Source organism: Nomascus leucogenys, chromosome 19, assembly GCF_006542625.1.
Source record: "Nomascus leucogenys isolate Asia chromosome 19, Asia_NLE_v1, whole genome shotgun sequence".
Lineage (NCBI taxonomy): Eukaryota > Metazoa > Chordata > Mammalia > Primates > Hylobatidae > Nomascus > Nomascus leucogenys.
Window position 1 is genome coordinate 35,969,845 of NC_044399.1, and position 20,046 is coordinate 35,989,890.

General features: G+C 44.5%; 1 protein-coding gene and 1 pseudogene across 5 annotated transcripts in view; both read right to left on the reverse strand.

Moving 5' to 3' along the window:
- Positions 1–229: 229 nt before the first annotated feature.
- LOC100597391 lies at positions 230–18,661 on the reverse strand (annotated as a pseudogene).
- Positions 17,659–20,046, reverse strand: part of GOSR1 (golgi SNAP receptor complex member 1) — a 46,567-nt gene continuing 44,179 nt past the window's right edge. For 4 of the 5 annotated variants that reach the window (XM_012503555.2, XM_030799988.1, XM_030799989.1 and 1 more), the window contains one exon: positions 17,659–19,566. In XM_012503555.2, coding sequence (XP_012359009.1) covers positions 19,442–19,566 — 125 coding nt within the window. In that variant the 3' untranslated portion in view covers positions 17,659–19,441. The remainder of the gene's footprint in view (positions 19,567–20,046) is intronic. The other variant, XM_003277082.4, reaches the window with a different exon arrangement.

The window sequence follows — 20,046 nt, forward strand, 5'->3', positions numbered from 1 at the left end:
TGATGAATGGAGTAGGGCCAAGGGAAAGCTACAGGAGTATATGGGTGATTTCTCTAAGGAACGTGATTGCAATGTGCAGATCATTCTCATAGGGTCCCTGAAGGTAAGGACAGTGCCTCAGGCTAATGAGATACTCAGGTAGAAAAATCAGAGGAGAAAAGAAAAACACAGCAACTGAGATCCAAGAAAAGACAACACTCAGGAGGAAAATGTTCATAGTAATGATGGCCTAAGGTCTTTGAGGACCAGAATATTTGAGCTCAGATAGTGATATGTTCTCTATGTAGCTGGGCTTCAGATAGTCATAGGGAAGTTCTAGTTTCTCATTTCGGGCCACAATTTCCCTTTCCAGGTTGTCCAGATCTGTTTGAAATTGTCTCAGCACAGCTTTGGGCTCAGGGCCTGAGACATATTCTTTCTGATGCTCAAGGGGGTACCTGGGGCAGAAAAGAGGATGAATGAGCTCCTAGTTCCAAGACACAGGGACCTGGAATCCATCCCCGCACCCTGATATCTCCTCTGTAGTCTCAGAGGTCCCCTCTCACCACGTCCACCTGCCGCCAGCTCAGAAGCCACATGATGCTCATTGAACATGGGACTGCCAGACATCAGGGAGTGACCTCATCACTGTAGGCCTTGTCGCATCTTCTTTGGTGGTGGGTGAGGGCATCCTCACTGAGCACGGGTCATTAGGGATCCAGGCATACCAGTCAAGCTAGAAGAGGAACCTGAATTCACCCTGAACCTTGATGTGTGGACACTAGCCCCCAGCTGTCTCTTGCAAGAACCCCCAGTCCAGACACCTGCCCTGACGGATGCAGGCTTTCGTTTATCCACACCTGGCCCTGGTTGATGGCTGCATGCTGGGGAGTGCATGTGAAGATTCACATGGCGAGGAAACGGCAGAGCTGAGCCCGAGACTGGAAGGAGACAGGGAAACCCAGGAGAAGAATGAGCCAAGTTTACAATCTGCAGCCTCAGAGGGGATATAAAAATAAATCCTCATGTCCTGGGACACCCAAGTCTTAGAATTAATCAGTGTTTATTCATTTATTCAAAAAGTATACAACTGCTATGTATCAGGCACTCTCTAGGCATTAGGAATATGTGGGTATACAAAAGTAACAAAAATCTCCGCCCTCTCAGAATTTAGATTCTAATAGAGAAGAAAGAGCGTATATGGAATCATTAAAAATTAAAATTACGCATAGTATGTTAGGGATGAGAATAGAAATAAAGCAGCAAAAGGAGATATGAACAGTCAGAGACGATCGCTGGTAATTTTGTTAAGGGTGCAAGCCTCAATGACAATCATCTGCAAAGCAGGGAGTGCTGTGGTCGGAGCACAGGCTGTGGCATCAGCTCTGGGTACAGTCCTGGCCCTGCTGCTGCCCAGCTGCATCCCCTTGGACCTGTTGCTCACTCTGAGCCTCAACATTTGCCTCTGAAAGTGGGGATAATATTAATTACCTTATACATCAGATGACGATATAAAGCCCCTCAGTACCTTATAGCTATGATTATTATGGTAGATTTTGAAGGATGAGGTAATCTGAGAGGCTGTGTGGTGGTCAAATGTTCCCTGTTAAAAAACAGTTTAAAATGAGGGAATAATAGGAGACAAAAGGAAAATGGGCAAAATGATTTTAAAAGGGTCTGCACTAAAGAAGACGTCCATGTGGCTACTCAGCCTAGGGAAAGGTGCTCAGATCCACTGGTCATTGAGAGAATGCGCGTTCAACTCACAACATGATAATGCAGCATATTCACCACAACAGCTAAAATGAAAAAGACAGAAAATGCCAAGTATGGCCGGGTGCGGTGGCTTACGCCTTTCATCCTAGCACTTTGGGAGGCCAAGATGGGTGGATCACTTGAGGCCAGGAGTTTGAAACCAGCCTGGCCAACATAGTGAAACCCCGTCTCTACTAAAAATACAAAACAATTAGCCGGGTGTGGTGGCAAGCACCTGTAATCCCAGCTACTCAGGAGGCTGAGGCAGGAGAATTGCTTGAACCTGGAAGGTGGAGGTTGCAGTGAGCTGAGATCGTGCCACTGCACTCCAGCCTGGGTGACAGGGTGGGTCTCCGTCTCAAAAAAAAAGAAAAGAAAAGAAAACAGCAAGTATTTGAGAGGATATGAAGCAACTGTAACTCATACTCTTCTGGAAAAAGTGGAAATTGCTGGAACTACTTCAGGAAACTTGTCAGTAACTACTAAAAGTGTATATGCACATAACCTATGATCTACCAATTCCACTTCTAAGTATATACCCAATAGAAATGCACATACAACCATCCTAGACTCATGTCAAAGACAGTAAGGAAACTGGAAATCAACTATTCCATTCCACTCAATTTACATGTGAGATGGGCAACAGAGAATTTAATGACATCCATCACGTGGCAGGGCCTGGGCTCTCCTATTCCACATGCGTATTGGGGAGGTAGTTTTTGTAGAGTGGGGCATATGATAACAATCATCTTACGCCGACTGTACTACCCACACTTCAACAATGTCACGTTCATTATTTATTTGGTCTCAAAATTCTGAATGTGTGTGTGTGTGGTGGGGCATGTAATACATCCATTTTAGAGATAAGGAAACCAGAACTCAGAGATTAAATAGCTTGCTCAAGGTCACTTAGCCAAAAAGAGGACCATCCTAGTTCTTAAAAGAAAAATTTTAAATCTCAGTAAGTGACACTCATTCCTAGTTGAAAATGAACAATGTAGAGAAAGATGAGTCCTGTAGAACCCGCATGAACCAAGCCTCTTCAAGTGATAAGTGAGAAATATTAGCCACTTTGCTCTTTACTATTCAAAACACTGATCCTTGCCATTATAGACTGGAAGGTCTACCTTATTAATCATAAGTATATTGTAGTGGCTTATATTGGTTTGCATTTTCTAGATGATAGACACAAAGGAAAGAAATCTGAGTAAAATATAGTAAAATTGGGTAGCTATTGTTCATTTAAAGGATCATCACCTAAGTGCTACCATTTGAAGTCCCGTGCAATTTTGTGATTCATGTGTCAGGACTGTGCCATTACTGTTACCTAGATTTCATTGGAATTGCTGGTTTCCTGGATAATTTCTAAATGTCTTTGATATCATTTCTTTCCTTCTTCTACTCCCATCAATGGAAGCTGAGAGACGTACATACGCATTTGTTTTCAAATTTCCTCAAATACGTCTGACATGCATGTTCTGTTAAATGCTCCTTTTAAATGACAGTATTTGTTTGGTAAAATATTACAGTAACATAAAAATAAAAATAAAATAATTGTTCCATGGTTAAATAAATTTGGATTGAACATAGCAGGGATAAAAAAACCCCTTGGCTGGTGCTGGGATAACTGGCTAGCCATATGCAGAAGATTGAAACTAGATCTCTTCCTTACACCATACACAAAAATTTACTCAAGACGAATTAAAGACTTAAATGTAAAACCCCAACTATAACAACCCTGGAAGACAACCTAGGCAATACCATTCTGGACATAGGAATGGGCAAAGATTTCATGATGAAGACACCAAAGCAATCGCAACAAAAGCAAAAATTGACAAACAGGATCTAATTAAATTAAAGAGCCTCTGCACAGCAAAAGAAACTATTAATAGAGTGAAGAGACAACCTACAGAATGGGAGAAAATTTTTGCAAACTATGCATCTGACAAAGATCTAATGTCTGGCATCTACAAGGAACTTAAATTTATAAGCAAAAAGCAACCCCATTAAAAAGTGGGCAAAGGACATGAACAGACACTTTTCAAAATAAGACAATACATGCAGCCAAAAATCATATGAAAAAAACCTCAACATCAATGATCATTAGAGAGATGCAAATCGAAATTACAATGAGACACCATCTCACACCAGTCAGAATGGCTATTATTAAAAAGTCAAAAAATAACAGATGGTGGCAAGGTTGTGGAGAAAAAAAGAAAGCTTATACACTGTTGGTGGGAGTGTAAATCAGTTCAACCACTGTAGAAGACAGTGTAGCAATTCCTCAAAGACCTAACAAAAGAAATACCATTTGACCCAGCAACCCCATTGCTGGGTATATACCCAAAGGAATATAAATCATTCCATCATAAAGACACATGCATGCCTATGTTCACTACAGCTCTATTCACAATTGCAAAGACATGGAATCATCCTAAATGCCTATCAATGGTAGACTGAATAAAGAAAATGTGGTACAGATACACCATGGACTACTATGCAGCCATAAAAAAGAACAAGATCATGTCCTTTGCAGGAACATGAATGGAGCTGGAGGCCACTATCCTTAGCAAACTAACGTGGGAACAAAAAACCAAATACTTATAAGTGGGAGCTAAATGACAAGAACACATGGACGCACAGAGGGTAACAACAGACACTGGGGCCTATGGGAAGGTGGAAGACGGGGGGAGGGAGAGGATCAGGAAAAATAACTAATGAGTACCAGGCTTAATACCTGGGTGACAAAATCATCTGTACAGCAAACCCCTGTGACAAAAGTTTACCTATATAACAAACCTGCACAGGTACTCCTGAACTTAAAATAGAAGTTAAATTTAAAGAAAATTAGCACATTGCCTTTTCCTCAGGTGATGAGAGAATGGTGAGGTAAAAAGAGTATTGAATATGGCGAAAGAGAAATGGGGAATGAGAGGTTAAAGCTTATGTGTAAATATGTATTGTACATTCTCTAATGCAGCTATTTCATGGGGAGAAGAGAGCCAAGGAGAAAAATAATGGTCTTTTGGGGCATGGGTTGCCTAAAAGAAAGAACCTAGAAAACTCGAGAAAGTGGCTGGGCGTGGTGGCACACACCTGTAATCCCAGCACTTCGGGAGGCCAAGGCGGGTGGATCACAAGGTCAGGAGTTCGAGACCAGCCTGGCCAAGGTAAGGCTGAGGCAGAAGAATCGCTTGAACCCAGGAGGTGGAGATTGCAGTGAGCCAAGATCGCACCACTGCACTCTAGCCTGGGCAACAGAGCAAGACTCCATCTCAAAAATAAATAAATAAAATTTAAAAAATCTGGAGAAAGTTTGGTTCTTGAAGGGCCCAAAGGGTGGGGTGGGATGGGTAAGGTGGTGTAGCCCCAGGTCCTCCAGGGCAAGACTCCCCTTTAAGGCAGGGGGTTAATTTATTAATACGGGCATCCCCAGGGCCTGGCCAGTGGGTGTTTGCGTTTTCCCACAGAGGCAAAGAGTGGGACTCAAGGTGTTTCTTTGAAGGATGAAGGGAGAGGAGCTGAAGGATGACCTGAAACAATCCCGGCTGGCCCATGTGTACGAGAGAGAGGAAAATGAACCTGGGAAGGGCCCAAGAAAGGCTATGTCTTCTCCATAAGTAAAAATGCAGTGGGCGGGGACAAAAGGTACCAGCTAGATCCTAGGGAAGGGGCTGACCCAAAGAAACTGACCCAAGCGTCAGGGCACTGAGTTCAGGTTGGAGCCAAAGCATATACAGTATTGAGATGGCATCTAGAGCTGGCCTTGCACTGTCATGGAGGTGCAGCAGGTCTGGGCCCTTCATGTGTGTTGGACAGTAGCAGGCAGGAGGGGAAGGGAGGGAACGCCAAGGTAGGTCACTCTGGGCTTTGGAAGGGAAAATCTCCGTTTGCATCCTTAGGTAAAAAGCAGACAAACGTGAAGTGAGAACATGAGCCCCAGCAGGGACCGGCAGACCCCCTCACAGCTGTGGCTCTGGCCTGGTTGGGCCCCAGGATATGGCAGCTCAGGAGCATCTGTGACTGGGGTGGGGTGGGGGTAGGGTTGATGGCCAGGGTCTCTGAGGAGGACAGTCCTCAGGTCTCTAGAAGTGTCGTGAGTCTGGGGAGGTGGGGATGGGATGCAGATGCTTTCCTGTGTAGAGGAAGGGAGGTGTGAGGAGAGGCTGGGGTCCTGTCCCCAGAAGGGCAGCACTGGGAAGGGTCCCTGGCAGAGTCTCCCAGGAGCTCCTATCTCTGGGATGGATCTTACCTCGGTCCTGGGCCTGGCACAGCCCCACTTCCATGATCTCCTGATCCCAGGCCTGCAGCTCAGGGTCCACCCTCACCGTGTCATCCCTTTGGTAGAGGAGGTGGACGATCTCTATGCACTTGCCCAGGGGAGAAGGCGCTGAGCCTCGGAGAGCAGGAGGCCCGGCCTCTGACCTCTCCTCCTCTTTCTGTGACATCTGCCCAACGCTTTCAGTGTATCTGGACAGACCTCACAAGACGTGTCTTCAGGACATCCCTGACCCTCTAAACACATTAGCGTCTCATGGTAGGAGATGTGGGTCCTTAGTTCCAGGAATTCCCACAGCTGCTGCCACGCTTCCTCACAAAATCCTGTTTTTTCCCAGACCTCTGTCTCCCCCAACAGTTCCCCTCACCTCCTCTCTCTGCCCCATCCCAGTCTCCTCATTTTCAGAGCCACCCACTGTGTCCTCACTCTTCCTCGTCTCTCCCCACGATTGAATTCTCTGCTCCTCCTGTCTGGACCTTCTCATTTTCACTTTGCTTTTGCCCCATGCTGGCCTCAGGCCAGAGCCCCCCTCCTCCCCACCATGCCCCACTTCTCAGCTCCCCCTCACCCACCTGGCAATAATCTCCCAGGGCCTAAAGCATCATGGGCATGGACAGCACGTGGGAGTCCCAGCAGGCCGCGAGCAGCCAGGTCTTCAGGACAACAGAGGGAGCAGCAGGTCAGCTGAGCCGCTGCCCGATGGAGCAACTGCACATGGCCCCCTCCGCCTGTGCTCACTGCCTGGGACAAGAGAGATGACAGGTCTTGAGGGATGGAAGCGCAGCTGGAGAATGAGGACATACTATAAAGGGGGTTCAGAGATGGGGTTTTCATATTTAAAGTCATGGCTGTAAAAGGGATAGGGCTCAGGGGCTTAAGGTTCAGGACGTTCACACAGGTTGGCCTGGGAGATCTTGAAGCTGGCAGAACAGAGATTGTTGGATGATTAGGTGGCCTCATGCCCCATTCCCTTCTTACCTTAGCAAATATTCCACCATCTGAGATGTGTTGGGATCAGGTCCAGGTGTTGATGTCCACGATGCTGTAGATAGGGAGGATCAGGAGCTGGTGAAGAGGAGATTGGAGGGGTGGTGGGTGGAGACCATGCTTGCCTCGTTCCTGGTAGGGCCCATCACACAGCATGGAGCCTTCTCCTCTCGATGCTTTCCTCCCCGCTGCTGCCTTGACAGGCTGGTCCCCTGCTGCCCTGACACTCAGGCTCGCGCTCTCCGACTTCCCTGTGCGTCATGCCCCGGAGCCAGACTGACCTGGATTTGAGTCCATGTTCACCTCTAATTTTGATACTTGGCGATGTAATAAACTCAATCTCCTTATCTTTCAGTGGGAGGTGATAACCAGGTCTCTTATTTCAGGCACTGTGGTGATGTTTATGTCCGTGATGTACAGAGAGCATTTTTAGCACAGTGCCTCGGGTACACAAGTCCTCAAAGAGCAACTATTATCATTACCTCTATTATTTCCACCTTGAGTACAGGTGCCCTTTAAGAATCAGCCCCTTAACTTTTGATTTTTTTTATACCTCCTCTATCATTCAAATCCTTATAGCTTAAACTAGCCTCTGCTTATTTTCAAAGCTGTTCCTCCAATCTCTGATCATCTTACTCTTATTGTTTATATTGAAGTGGTGTTGAGTACGGTGCCTTCAGTCAGAATTCATGGAGCAAAACCAAGCTATTCTCATCAAATCTTCCTTGGGCCCCAGTTAGATACTATTAGGTTTCCTCTTTCCTGCTTTTCTTTGACTCTTAAAAAAGGGGTCCCTGATTCTCACATTCATTTCTTTTATTCCTAACCTATTTGGGGCCAAACATGGTGGCTCACACCTATAATCCCAGTACTTTGGGAGGCCAAGGCAGAGGATCACTTGAGGCCAGAAGTTTGAGACCAGCCTAGGCAACACAGCAAGCCTCTGTCCCTAATTAAAGTTAAAAATTAGCCAGGTACACAGGTGTAGTGGTGTATGCCTATAGACTAAGCTACTCAGCAGACTGAGGCAGGAGGATCCCTTGGGCCCAGGAAGCTGAAGCTGCAGTGAGCTGTGATTGTGCCACTGCACTCCAGCCTACGTGACAGAGCAATACCCTGTCTCTAAAAAAACAAAAAAAGAACTATTTTGTTTTCATTTTCAACTGGTTCATATGCAGGATTTATGCCGTTGGTATCTATCTAAGGTCTTTAATGCCGGACACACGGGACCGGCCCAAAGAATACTCTTGAGGCAAAGATATCAAAGCAGCTCACATTGGCTTGAACCTGGAAAACTCCATGGAAAGATGGTGAATGTCATAGAAAACCCAAAGTCCAGGTGAAGTGGGTAGATACCCAAGGATAAGCAACTCATAATAACAACATGGAGTGAGTTGGCTGAAGGTAAAAAAATAATAATAATAAAAAATAATAACAACATACCCAAGGATAAACAACTAACAATAATAACATACTGCTACATAGTAATAGGAAAGACTTACATATCGCTCCTATTTATCCCGAGTCACACTGGCTGTCCTGTCGTTTAATCCCTTAACAACCTCACAGTGGAAATTCTGTTATCTTCATTCAGAGATGAGGACGCTGAAACACACACCTGTTAAAGTACTGAGGACTCAGACTCCAACAGTCTGAGTCCAGAGCCTGCAAAGGTCACTTTTATGATATTTGCGGGCTTAGCCCTCCTCTGTGTCTTGACAACTCAGCTGTTTGCCATGGGAGGAAGTAGTTATGTGAGGGAGATGAGTGAACAGAGGGCTGAACTAGTGAAGGGGGATTCTGAGGTGTGAGAGTGGGCTTAACCTATTCAGCCTGGGCACCAGATGGTGAGGCAAAGGCAGCATGAACGCAATCAAATCTAAGATTCCATAAAGTATATTACTGCCTATCTTATCTATGTTCTCTCAGACCCAGAGGGACCACAACTAGTAAGAGCCAGATTTGGGGGCGGAGGTGGTGACCAGCAGCAGAAACACAATCCAGCTGTCCTGCCTACCAGGCGCTCACTTGCATGTCTTGCCAACTCTTCGAACTCCATGCATCTAAAACAGAACACCTCATCTTTGTCCCCCAAACTGCCTCCTTCTCCTGACTTTACTGTTTCTGACAACTGCTCTGGTTCATAAGCTTATATCATTTCGCTCCCTTTTTCTTTTTTTTTTTTTCTTTTTTTTTGAGACGGAGTCTCGCTCTGTCGCCCAGGCTGGAGTGCAGTGGCGCAATCTCGGCTCACTGCAAGCTCCGCCTCCCGGGTTCACGCCATTCTCCTGCCTCAGCCTCTCCGAGTAGCTGGGACTACAGGCGTCCGCCACCACGCCCGGCTAATTTTTTGTATTTTTAGTAGAGATGGGTTTTCACTGTGGTCTCGATCTCCTGACCTCGTGATCCGCCCGCCTCGGCCTCCCAAAGTGCTGGGATTACAAGCGTGAGCCACCGCGCCCGGCCTCGCTCCCTTTTTCTATATATAAAATGTCATAAAGATTTTGAAAACATGTTTAAGCAAGCACAAGTTTTACTTTGCTGCTTTCTGCCTAGCAATGGATACTAGACTCCCTGTTCTGTAAAGTGTTAGTATTTCTAGGGAAGTACAACATGCCCCCGTAGGATCCTAGGTGTTGAGGAAGCTTACATCTCCAACGTTCTCCATTCCATCTTGGACACAGGCATGCTGCAGCTACTCTTCCCCCATCACCACGTATTTGATTTTTCTCTTCCATCCTCCTGTCACTGCCATGCTAACGTCTTTATCTACCTCTCTCCTTGGTCAGGTATCAGAAACCCGCTGGGCTGCTCGCCTTGCCCTTTGGTCTTCTACCTAAAGACTCCCCACTTGTGGTGGAACATTCTCCGTAGCTACTATAGTGATTACAGCTATAATCAGTGATTCTCTTCATCTCTGTTTCTAGATTGTGGTAGTCTGTTTTGCATCGCTCTGAGGGATTATCTGAGACTGGAAAATTTACTAAGAAAAGAGGTTTAAGTGGCTCATGGTTCTGCAGACTGTACAGGAAGCATGTTGGCATCTGCTTAGCTTCTAGTGAGGCTTCGGGAAGCTTCCAGTCATGGTGGAGGGTGAAGGGGGAGCACAGCAGGCACGTCACATGGAGAGAGGGAGCAGGAGAGCAAGAGCAAGAGAGAGAGGGGAGGCACCATACTCTTTTAAACAACCAGATCTCCTGTGAATTCAGAGTGAGAACTCACTCATTATCAGGAGGACAGCTTAAAGCCATGACCCAAACACTTCCACCAGGCCCCACGTCCAACACTGGGGATTACACTTCAACATGAGAATTGGAGGGACAAATATCCAAACCATATCACAGATACTGTTTTCTGTTTTTTTCTCATATGTACTGCCTGTCTTTCATGATAAATGATAAATCTCCCAATGCAGATACAACACTTTTGCTTAATATTTTTGTATTTCTACTCTACTCAAGACCCATTGCTGGAGAATTTCAGAGAACCACCATCCAGTATGTACTGGATAAATGCTAAGTGACTTGACTTAATGGGAAATGGGATAGATGGGATCTCTTTAGTATTTCTAACAACTGCCTGTGAGTCTATAATTAGCTTACATTAAATTAATTTAGACATTAAAAGTACAATCACAAGGCTGAAGGCCCTGGCTCAATCATCCATCTCCTCTCGCCTCCATTTACAAATTGCCGTGAAGATTCTCTGCTGTAGTATCATATGGATGTTTGTGAAATTTCAAGCAGCTCTGTTTACATGTTGTCGCAGGTGCCTCAGATTTCTTTAAAACTAGGTAGCTGTTGGGTTGTTGCTTTGGGACATGGAGAGTGGTGGAGCTTGTACCTTGAAGACAGGGCGCAAATGTGGGAGGCACATTATGGTGACAATAGCAATGACTTCAGCTACCAGATGAGTGTTCAGCAAATAGCATCGGAGCTTGTGCAGTTGGAATCTGAGTTTCAGATCCAGGATTTAGCCAGGAGCCAGGCAAGCAAAGGATTTGAGAGCAGGAACAGCATTGGGATGGGAGAGCTGAACCTGGGAGGGTGAAGCCAGAAGGAGGAAGAATTAAGCATTTATTCACCTCTCCCCATATGGATGACGCTATGCTGAGTGTTCCAGGGGGAACATACGGCTAATGTAAGATTACTGCCTTCCAGGTAGTAGGAAGAATGCCTCTCACTATCTGTGGTGCCCTGTGAATGCAATGATAGGTTAAGTGCAGGAGACAATGGTAGAAGGAAGCCAAGTAAGGCTAACAGTGCTTTGGGAGAAATGTCATGAGGGTCTGAGTCAGGACAGTGGAATGAGAAGGAGAAGCTGGATGTACGAGATAACTGAAAATCCCTGTCCACTCACTGTGTGAACAATAGGAGTGAAAAAAAAAATCATTAAAACCAAAAGGAGAAAACATGTTTAAGAAAGAGGGAATGTTCAATAGATTCAAAGGTCACAAAGAGGTTGAGTAGCCTCAGGATGAGAACCAAGAGATGCCGTTATGACTCTCAGAAGGCAGTTCCAGGTGAGGAAGGACAAGACAGCAAGCAATCACTGGGTGACTGAACACAAGGACTGGACCTGCTGAGTGGGGGTAGCTTTGGGAGCCAAAAGCCAGGAGGCTGGGTCCCTGGGAGCAGAGGTTAAAATGAACAGAGCACAGTGTAGGCAGGGAGGTCCAGGGCCCTCACCTGGATGACCATGGTAGCAGCTTCCCAGGAGGCTCCATCTTCAGCATGATGAGGGCTGTGGCCTGGTACTGCTTCCCTCTTTGGATCACATTGGCTGGAATTCCATCCAGCAGGATGAAGTCAGCCTGAAACAGGGACCTGTTCTGTGGAAAGGAAGAGTGCATGGATGGTTAGAGTTCAAAGACTACACCTGGAGGGACAGGGCAAAGGGCAAGACACTTACATTCAACCTAGCTTCTTGCCATCATCCTCCATCAGTACCAGTGTCCTAGTGGCAGAGCTGAAGGAAGCATCCAGAGCATCAGGTCCAAGTCCTCTCATTTCACGGTGAGGAAAGAGGCCCAGTGAGGGGAGTCTTCTCCAGGGATGTGCAGCTTTTTTGTGATGAAGGGAGTTTTAGGACCAGTCCTGTCCAATCCATGCATACTAAGCTCTCCTCTTGCCAAAGTGTCCAGGCCTCTTTCTCCTTTGCATCGCACTGTCTGCTACCCAGTATGATTGTAACCAGCCTTGTGGTTTTTTCCTTACATACTTTATCATCTCTAGATTTCTCCAGCACAGGACTCTGTACCAAGGTGCAGTGGGTTACTGCAGCCTCCTTTCCTCTGACTCCTATTTGGTCTCTTCCCTTTACCACCTCTCCTTGCCACAGTCAAGGAGAGAACATGAAGAGTTGGAGGAGACACCGGGGGTTCTTTCTTCAAGTATACCTGAAGCTCCTCCATCCCAGAAGCCAGCACCAGCCTGGAGGGCAGACAGGTGGAGCAGTACTGAAATATTAACAGGACTGAAATAAGTGGAGGGAAATATCACGATATGAACCGAAGGAGTCAATATTGTAATGATGTTCATTCTCCTCCAATTGATCTATATATTTAGTATAATACCAATCAAAATCCAGCACGTTTTTCTTGGAAGCTGACAAAGTGATTCTGTAATTTACACAAAAATGCGAAAGACTGAGAATAGCCAAGACAACCTTGAGGAAACAGAACAAATCTGCAGGACCTATTACCAGATATCAGGACTTATTGTAAAATTACAGTAATTAAGACAGAGTGGTATTTTCTCAAGGGTAGAGAAACAGACCGATGGAAAAGAATGAAACATCCAGAAAGACTCCCACCTAGACAATTGCTTCACTCATGACAAAGCTGGTGCTCCAGTGCAGTGAAGAAAGGATGACCTTGTCAAATGGTGCTGGATCAATTGCATATCCATATGGAAAAATGAATCTTGACCCCTGCCTCAAATCATACATAGTAATTAGTTGCAGAATATTTATAGTTCTAAATTGAAAAGCAAATTAATCCAGCTTCTAGAAAAAAAACACCGGAGAATATCTTCATGGCATTGGAGGCAGGCAAAGATTCCTTAACAGGATACAAAACACTAACCACAAAGGAAAAAAATTGATAAATTGAATTACATTAAAATTAAGAACTTCATCAAAACCACCATTAAGAAAGGAGAACAAGGCCGGGCATGGTGGCTCATGCCTGTAATCCCAGCACTTTGGAAAGCCGAGGTGGGCGGGACCAGCCTGACCAACAGGGTGAAATTCCATCTCTACCAAAAATACAAAAATTAGCCGGGTGTGGTGGCCCGCACCTGTAATTCCAGCTACTTGGGAGGCTGAGGCATGAGAATCGCTTGAACCCGGGAGATGCAGGTTGCAGTGAGCTGAGATCACGCCACTGCACTCCAGCCTGGGTGACAGAGCAAGACTCCATCTCAAAAAAAAAAAAAAGAAAAAGAAAAAAGAAAGTATGGCTGGGTGCAGTGGCTCACGCTTGTAATCCCAACACTTTAGGAGGCCGAGGTGGGCGGAGGAGTTCGAGACCAGCCTGAACAACATGGTGAAACCCCATCTCTGCTAAAAATACACAAAAATTAGCTGGGCGTGGTGGCACCCGCCTGTAACCCCAGCTACTGGGGAGGCTGAAGCAGGAATATTGCTTGAATCTGGGAGGCGGAGGTCACGGGGAGGAGGAGGTTGCAGTGAGCCGAGATCACACCACTGCACTCCAGCCTGGGCGATAGAGTGAGACTCTGTCTCAAAAAAAAAAGAAGAAAGTAAATGACAAGTCACAGAATGGGAGGGTATATTTGCAACATATTTATTCAACAAAGGAAAAATTAACTGGAAAAAGACAGTCGGATTAATCAATATGCAAACATCTGAAGGGATATTACATAAAGAAAGATATCCTAATAGCTAGTAAGCATGTAAAAATGCCCAACCTCATTAGCTATCAGGGAAATGCAAATTCTGACTGGCATCATTAAGTGGTGCTGAGGATGTGAAGGAAATGGAATATTCACACATTACTGGTAGGCATGGGCATTGGCACAATTGCTTTGGAAAACTGTCCGACAACTTATCTTAAAACTGAATATGTGCATCACCTATAATCCAACAGTCTTATTCCTAGGTAGAAGCAACAGCAAAGTGTACATGTGTGTCCCAAAACCCATGTTCGAGAATGTCCAGAGCAGCACAATTTGTAATAGTTCCAAACTAAAAATAAAAGCTATCGGTCTAGAATGGAATGACCAAATAGAATGTGTGTACTTGTAGAGCGTGACACTCTAGAGTAGTGGTTCTCCACCTCTGGCATGCATCAGAACCGCTTGGAGGCTGGTTAAACTGACTGCTGGTTTCCACCTGTCTATCTACACAGAACCGACCTTACATTTCGCCACTCAGCTGCCTTTATCAAAGTTAAGGATGTCTGCTGATCACCTCTTGAATGTTCTCTCCTCTCCCACATCAGCAAGAGGGAACAAAAGAGGCCCGGTTTCTCGCTATTAGGACAAACCCAAGGATATCTCTTATGTCAGGTGAGCCCTGCACCCCTGGCTTTGCTGAGATGCTTATGAGCGTTTCCTCACATAACCCTGACAATATAATCAGGGCACAATTATGGTAGCCATCCTTATCACCATTTTATAGAGGAGGAATTGACCACTGGCTGGATTAATTGCAAAGCTCTCAAATGAGACAGTGGGGCTGGTTGCACAACCAATGTACTAAAGCCCAGCAGTTTTTTAACTGCTTTAATAGCCCAGCTATTTTTTAAAAATTATTTTTGAGACAGGGTCTCTGTCACCCAGGCTGGAGTACAGTGGCACAATCATTGCTTACTGCGGCCTTGACCTCCTGGGCTCATGATCCTCCCACCTCAGCCTCCCGAGTAGCTGGGACTATAGGTGCACACCATCATGAATGGCTAATTTTAGTTTTTGTAGAGACAAGGTCTTTGCTATGTTGCCCAGGCTGGTCTCAAACTCCTGGTCTCAAGCAATCCTCCTGCCTCAGCCTCTCGAACTGCTGGGATTACAGGTGTGAGCCACTGCACCCAGCCAATTCTACAATTTTAGATTCCTGTCATGCCTCCTGAAGTTTCATGTTATGAGATTCCCCTTCACTTCTAGGGCTAAAATACTAGTGGACTGTTCATACGATGGTTTCTGAATGACACATGACAGATTTTCAGCACTTGTATTATTTCATCCTGGGTTTCAGGACATCATGAGAAACACTTATCAACACCAAAGATACCATAATCTCTATCCCCAAACTACCTTGATGGTTACTGTTTCAATATAAACAACCACAAATGCAATCATTTAGATTTCTAATTTATTATTAAATTACATACCAAAGCTGCTTCTATACAGTCAGAAAATGCACATTTAGATGAGAACAAAAATTAAGTACAAATACAATAAAATTGCTTCCAAGAAGCTATTTTAAAAGCAAAAACTTACAAAGTGCATTTGGAAAATAATAGGTTTTCAAAACCTGTATTGGCATTTTTTCAAGAGGAAACATCTTCCATCACAGGAAAGTCTGGTTGGAATTGATTTCCCTCCTCCCTTAAGAGCTAACAGGGTGGGAACGGATGCAAATACCTCGATATTAAAGTGAGCTCTCAGGTACAGAGAAAACGAGGAAGATCCCTCAAGACCATGCATTGCTCAGCTTTAAGTTTCTTATCCACTAAACTCCTCAAAATTCACTTGTTCCTCCCTCATTTTCTTTTTGCCTACAAAACTTAAAGAGTATGCAGGTTTATAAAGGAATAAACAAGATTAGTTTATTAAGACCGTAATGAAAAGTTCTGCATCTTTTTGGAGACCAGGGTAAACAACCCTTAACCTAACAGGAGAGTGGAACACCTTCTGAGCAGAATCCATTTGTTCTTTAGTTACATTTGCCAGAAAATTCAGTGTAACGCTAGACACGGCCAGCTATCCCCAACAACTTAATCTTCCAAGTTAGAAAACTCAATCCATTTCCAAAAATCATATCTGACAAACGATCAAATGAGCTATCAGAAACCAAAAGGCTAGTCCAGTTCTTTAAAGTCATTTTCATCAGGTTGAGATCACTAACACTGAAATAGAAAATTAATAGTGGGAATGCAAACCCAAGGTGCCTGAATTCCATAGAGGCCAAGACCCACTGCATCAAAAGGCTCAGTAAGTATCTTTTTTCTATTCAGATGTATTCACACCCAGTAGGAAAGAGCTAAAGTATTACTTGGTTCCGCGTATAAAGATTGCCCTCACGGGATCTCCTCTCATCACCCGTCTCCATTCTCATGTGTTTGCTTCCATGCCTGATCCGAGTACCAGGCAGTATGGAAAAAGACAGGAGAATCATAGAGAAGGAAAGCCCCTTTCTAACATGAGGGAAAGAAAAGGTGAGCAAATGCAGATTACAGGGAGTCCTCCAGCATCATTAATAGGAATTGACAAGAATGTAGAGATTGCCAGGATAGGTAAGTGAAAGCACTTGGAACTGAGTTTGAACTTGAGTGGTGAAATTATTACACATTTTTACTAAAGTCATCAGTACACATTAAAACAAAATGTCAGAAATACGTCTTTTGGAATTCCCTGCCTTTTCGTTGCCATGTTTCCTTTTTTTTTTTTTTTTTTTTTTTTGGAAACAGGGTCTCACTCTGTCATCCAGGCTGGAGTGCAGTGGTGCAATCATGGCTCACTGAAGGCTTCAACTCCTGGGCTCAAGTGATCCTCTGGCCTCAGCCTCAATAGCTGTGAGCTAGGACCACAGGCACTCACCATCATGCCAGGCTAATCTTTTAACTTTTTTTGTAGAGACAGAGTCTTGCTACGTTGCTCAGGCTGGTCTCAAACTCCTGGCCTCAAACGATCCGCCTGCCTTGGCCTCCCAAAGTGCTAAGATTACAGGCATGAGCCACTGCACCCAGCCCTATTGTCATGGTTTTTAATATTTTTTCAGTGAAATGAAAAGTTTTGAGTGGTTACTTAAAAGGACCAAAAAGGAAAGATTCATTATAAGAAGACAATAGTGGGGGGGGCATAACTTCCCCTAAGAGGCAACATTTGGATCCAGAAGTAGAAAATTCCATCTGACTTCCTGGCTGTGACTAGCATTAACAAGTAACTAACTGCCTCTGAATCTGGCAACTGGTCTGTAAGGAGGACAGCAAAAAAAGAGAAAGCCAAGGTGGTTAAACAAAAAAGTTAAATGACATGGAGCTGAAAGAGCTCAAATCCCTTCATGGGATCCACACGGAACCCCTTCCTGTGGACACACACCTCTCTTCCCTTGCTGGAGGTTTCTTTCTGCAAAGAAACCCTAAGAGGAAAAAGCACTGGCCTAGCTGTCTACATGTGGCCCTGGGTCACCTTACTATGGGCTGCAGCACGGGGAGGTTAGTCAGACCTATCTGACACCAACATCTACACTAAGCCTTTTAACTTCCTTGGAAGAACTGGTTTATTTTCATAAAGAAAATAACCAACGTAATTCCATTACTTCACATAAGCAAAACCCTAATGGAAACGCCCATCAGCCATCAACACGGTTTGCTTGGCTGCAGTGAGCTAGACTAGCTTGTGTCCCAGTTCACTCTCACACAATCAGCTTTAATGAATGCACCAAAGAATCAGACCAGTGAAAAAGACTGGTAGTATAATTAAATAAATAACTTTATTTATGATACTTCAGATTTTATAAATGCCAACTACATAGCAAAGTCCCACAAATTCTAACAGAGACACAACCACCAATCAAGGCCCTTTGAAAAATCAAAGATAATAAAGTGTCAGGGGAGAAAACTTTTGTTCTCCCAACAGAGAATTTAACCAATGAACTTACTTCTCTGATCATTTAAGGTTCACAATGGGAAAACTTTTCTTTTAAGGGTACCCTGAATCAATGAACAGTCAATCAACCCATATTTAGAAAAATAAACCCCATAGTTAAGAAAAATATATCAAATGCCCTTCACACCCATAATGTAACAAAACTTTTGACACCAGAACGAAAAACTTCTTGGTCTCTGTACCAAACCAGGTGTTAGTCCACCCATGAGCAAGTTCACCTGAATAACAGCATCTATACACCATGTAGCTGAGAACTACATGCTAATATCCTTTATTCCCTGTGGCTTGGACTGAAGCAGTGAATTCCAATGGTGAAGAGCAGCAGTGTAGATGTTGGAAGTCTACAAACCAGGTTGTAGTTCAGTAAGACAAGTCATGAACTTACAGAAACTAAGAAATGGTTAACTTGAAAAGAATTCTGGTGGCTGGTTTAAAATCTGTCACTGTCCAGGGATAGTAACAGAAGACAGGTGCAGAGAGAGACAGATTCTGCCACATGCACCCTCAACAGTGAAACCATTCTCTGGATGTTTGGAAATGCTTAACAGATTTGGAATGAACAGATTTTCACAGAACTCAGGATTCCTGGTACATCAGGCAGTAGTCCTTAAACTTTTGCCCATACATTGTGGAGCATTTACAAATGCCAATTCTCCAGTGAGCCCTCAATGCCTTTTTATATGTGGCTTTTTGAATAGATCACATTAGAAATTGAGCAGTCCCCTTCCTCGGTTACCAGTGTCAATGCTGGTATGATGACGAACAGTGGGGGCACTGACAGACACTGGCAATTCGTTTCTTTTATCATAGTGGAACTGAGATTTCACTTCTTTTCAGTAGAAAATATTAATCCAAGGGAAGAATTTTTAAAAAATGGAAACAATGACTGGTGCCTTAAATATAAGACTGCCATTCTTGATGTTTTTCCAGCAATACAGTTAACCCCAGTGTACCTGTAACTTAAGACAGTTTTACAGTGATCTCCATTTCAGACAACCTCAAACATGCTGAAGTTGGTCAATCAGCATCTCAAAGAATCTATCAAAAACGGAATTTTCCTCAAATATCAACAGAGTTGAGGGGACAGAGTAGAAATCTTTAGCACAGATCATCAAGAAAGAACTTGTGATTTCTCATTATGAGTGTAAAATAAGAGGACAAGAATTATTTTTATTCACAATGCAATTTGGCGGCTAAAAGAAAAGCAGTCTTTGGACGTAGAAACCCGGTTTTCTGAAGAGCCCAGCTGTAAGACCTGGCAGGTCATTAGGCTTCAACACTATCACGGAAACACAGAAAACTCTGTTTTTGATTGGTTTACTTGCCTCCCAGGGAGACAAAAGCAACTGAAAACCTTTTTTTTTTTTTTTTTTAATTAAAAACAGAAAAATGTGTTAGAAAAGACAGCACAGAAAAACTGTGGCCTCAGCTCAACCTGACCATGTCACACAGTCCATCACTGTCAGTCTTGCATTCATCCTGCTGGTCAGGCTAATTATCAAGACAGTCAACTTCTCCCTCCGACGTTTCCTTATTCCAGACCAGGGCGTGAAAGTGGTGGTTGTCAAGAGTCCCTGTAGATGTCCCATCAATGGAACGCATACAGCAGCAACAGGATGGTACAGATCCCAATGACACCCCCTAGGATGAGCGAGTCCCGCCGCTTCCTCAGGTTGATCCTCTGGATCAGGCTGTTTACAGCAGGAAAACGATCTTTGGGAAATCTTTATTAAGGTCATATTTGGAAGAAGTCTCTCTGGTGAAAAGTCGCAGGAATCACAAAAATAGAGATCAGTGGTGTCTAGAAACAGTGATGAAAGGCATGGGGAAGAAACTCACACCAAGGGAATCTTTAGCAGATGCACTTGCCCAAACCAGGAATGCGCTGCGGCTCAAGGCCCCTAACCAATACACATCTCCCAGTCTTGTGTGTAACCTAAATAAGAATAACAATAGAGAGAGAGGGAGAAGAAAAGGACGATGACAGTTCCCAGGCACTGAGGGCTTACTGCCAGGCTTCAGGTCAGGGTGGGAGCCAGCGTGGCCAGGAATGGAGGAACTCTGGCAGGAAGGCACAGGCATAGCCAGCTCCCATCTCCACCACCACCCATTTCCCTCCCTTTCCTCATTTTCCTTCTCTCTCTCTTTTTTCCTCTTCTCTCAGGAGACTGGGGAGTTCTGCCTGAGAGTTTG